Genomic DNA, 1,888 nt, shown 5'->3' on the forward strand with positions numbered 1-1,888 from the left:
GGGGCTGTGGAGTGGCCACTCCATCTAAGGCTGAGGAATCCATCAATACTGCCCCTTGAGCCAGTCATGTGCTGTGCTGAGATGAAAAAAATGATAATCCCCACACTTAGGAAACTCACAGTTGAGGGGCAGAGAGCTGCTGTGAGGAGGAAGAGGGCACCCAGGTCAGTCCAGGACCAGAACTACGCCCTGGGTCCCTGAGCCCTTGGGGTAGGGGCAGCCAGGCAGGCTGTGGCCATGTACTCAGAAGAGTCCTGGGCTTCGGGGCCAGTATATGACATTTTTGTTTTTGAAAAGGAACACATTTTTTAAAGCTTATTACAAAAGTTATTCATGCTTAATACTAACAAATTTTGGAGAGAAGACATAGACACAAAAGCGAGAAAAGGTATTAAAGCATGGGACTCAGAATGAATAGTTCTCAGTTAGGGGTAGAGGAGAGAGTAAAGGCAGGCCAGAGAAGGGAATTGGGTGAATAGATATATGGAAGTAGGAATAATAGGAATGAGTGTGTGTGTGTGTGTGTGTGTGTTTGAAAGAAAGAGAGAAACATGGGGACAGCTGGACCACCATAGCAGTTGGGAAGAAATAAATTTGGGGGCACAATGGGGCCAGGCCAGGGGAACCAAGCTGGGCATGGCAGGAGCAAGGAAGCTGGTGGACACCTGTGAGTGCCCCTTAGCCTGCATGTCCCGAGCCAGGCTCTGCCCCAGCCTCTGCCCTTTGCACAGTTGGAGGCGGCTGACGTGGGCGAGATCTACAAGATCCGGCTTGGGCACACGGGTGAGGGCTTCGGGCCCAGCTGGTTCGTGGACACCGTGTGGCTACGGCACCTGGTGGTGCAGGAGGTGGAGCTCACGCCCGAGGAGGAGGCCCGCAAAAAGAAGGAGAAGGACAAGCTGCGGCAGCTGCTGAAGAAGGAGCGGCTGAAGGCCAAGCTGCAGAGGAAGAAGAAGAAGAAGAGAAAGGGCAGCGACGAGGAGGACGAGGGGGAGGGGGAGGAGGAGTCCTCATCAGAAGAGTCCTCCTCGGAAGAGGAGGAAGAGGAGGAGACCGAGGAGGAGGAGGAAGAGGAGGAGTTTGGGCCGGGGATGCAGGAGGTGATTGAGCAGTACAAGTTTGAAGCCCACCGCTGGCTGGCCCGGGGCAAGGAGGACAATGAACTTGTCGTGGAGCTGGTGCCGGCTGGCCAGCCGGGTCCTGAGCGTAAGACCAAGAAGGGGTCAGATGGTTCCCCTAAAGGGGGCTGGTGGGGGGCAGGGGTGCCTAGATTCCCCTCACATGGAAGCCAAGTAGGTGGCACCCTTGTGATTCCCAGACAGCTCTCCTGACCTATCTGCAATGCCACCACTGACCACTCCGTTTGGGGTTAAGCACAGCCCTTGTCCTGAGGTTCTCAGGAGGAATGAGTAACTTTGGCAGGAGCCCTGGCAGAATTTGTTAAGACTAACCGTGGGGGTGTGAGCCCATGCTGAGGCCATGCTAAAGCCAAATGTCACTCTCCGTTTCTTGGTGAAGGTGTCTGGGTCAGGAGGAGGGGTAGTTTCAGTCCCAGGTTAGTGCAGATGTGTCGTGTATCCGTCCTGCTCCCAGCATCTGACTAGATCTGAGAGGCTGTGTCTTGGGCTCACCCCAGGGCCCTGGCGTCCTCAACTCTGTGTTTTTCTGTGTCTCCAGCCAACACCTATGAGGTCCAGGTGATCACAGGGAACGTACCCAAGGCTGGCACTGACGCCAACGTCTACCTGACCATCTATGGCGAGGAGTATGGAGACACAGGCGAACGGCCCCTGAAGAAATCAGACAAATCCAACAAGTTTGAGCAGGGGCAGGTAGAGCTGGGTGTCCCTGGGTGGGTGCCATGGGTGTGACGCTCTGTGAGGACCCC

At 55.3% G+C, this 1,888-nt stretch overlaps 1 protein-coding gene across 1 annotated transcript in view; it reads left to right on the plus strand.

The window, feature by feature from the left end:
- The window catches only part of LOXHD1 (lipoxygenase homology domains 1), a 164,623-nt gene that overhangs the window by 92,622 nt on the left and 70,113 nt on the right, over positions 1-1,888 (plus strand). The window contains exons 19-20 of the mRNA XM_012802001.1: positions 732-1,206; positions 1,678-1,832. Of these exons, the coding sequence (XP_012657455.1) occupies positions 732-1,206; positions 1,678-1,832 (630 nt within the window). The remainder of the gene's footprint in view (positions 1-731; positions 1,207-1,677; positions 1,833-1,888) is intronic.

Source organism: Otolemur garnettii, unplaced genomic scaffold (genome assembly GCF_000181295.1).
Source record: "Otolemur garnettii isolate 467f Iridium unplaced genomic scaffold, OtoGar3 scaffold00012, whole genome shotgun sequence".
Taxonomy (NCBI): Eukaryota; Metazoa; Chordata; class Mammalia; order Primates; family Galagidae; genus Otolemur; species Otolemur garnettii.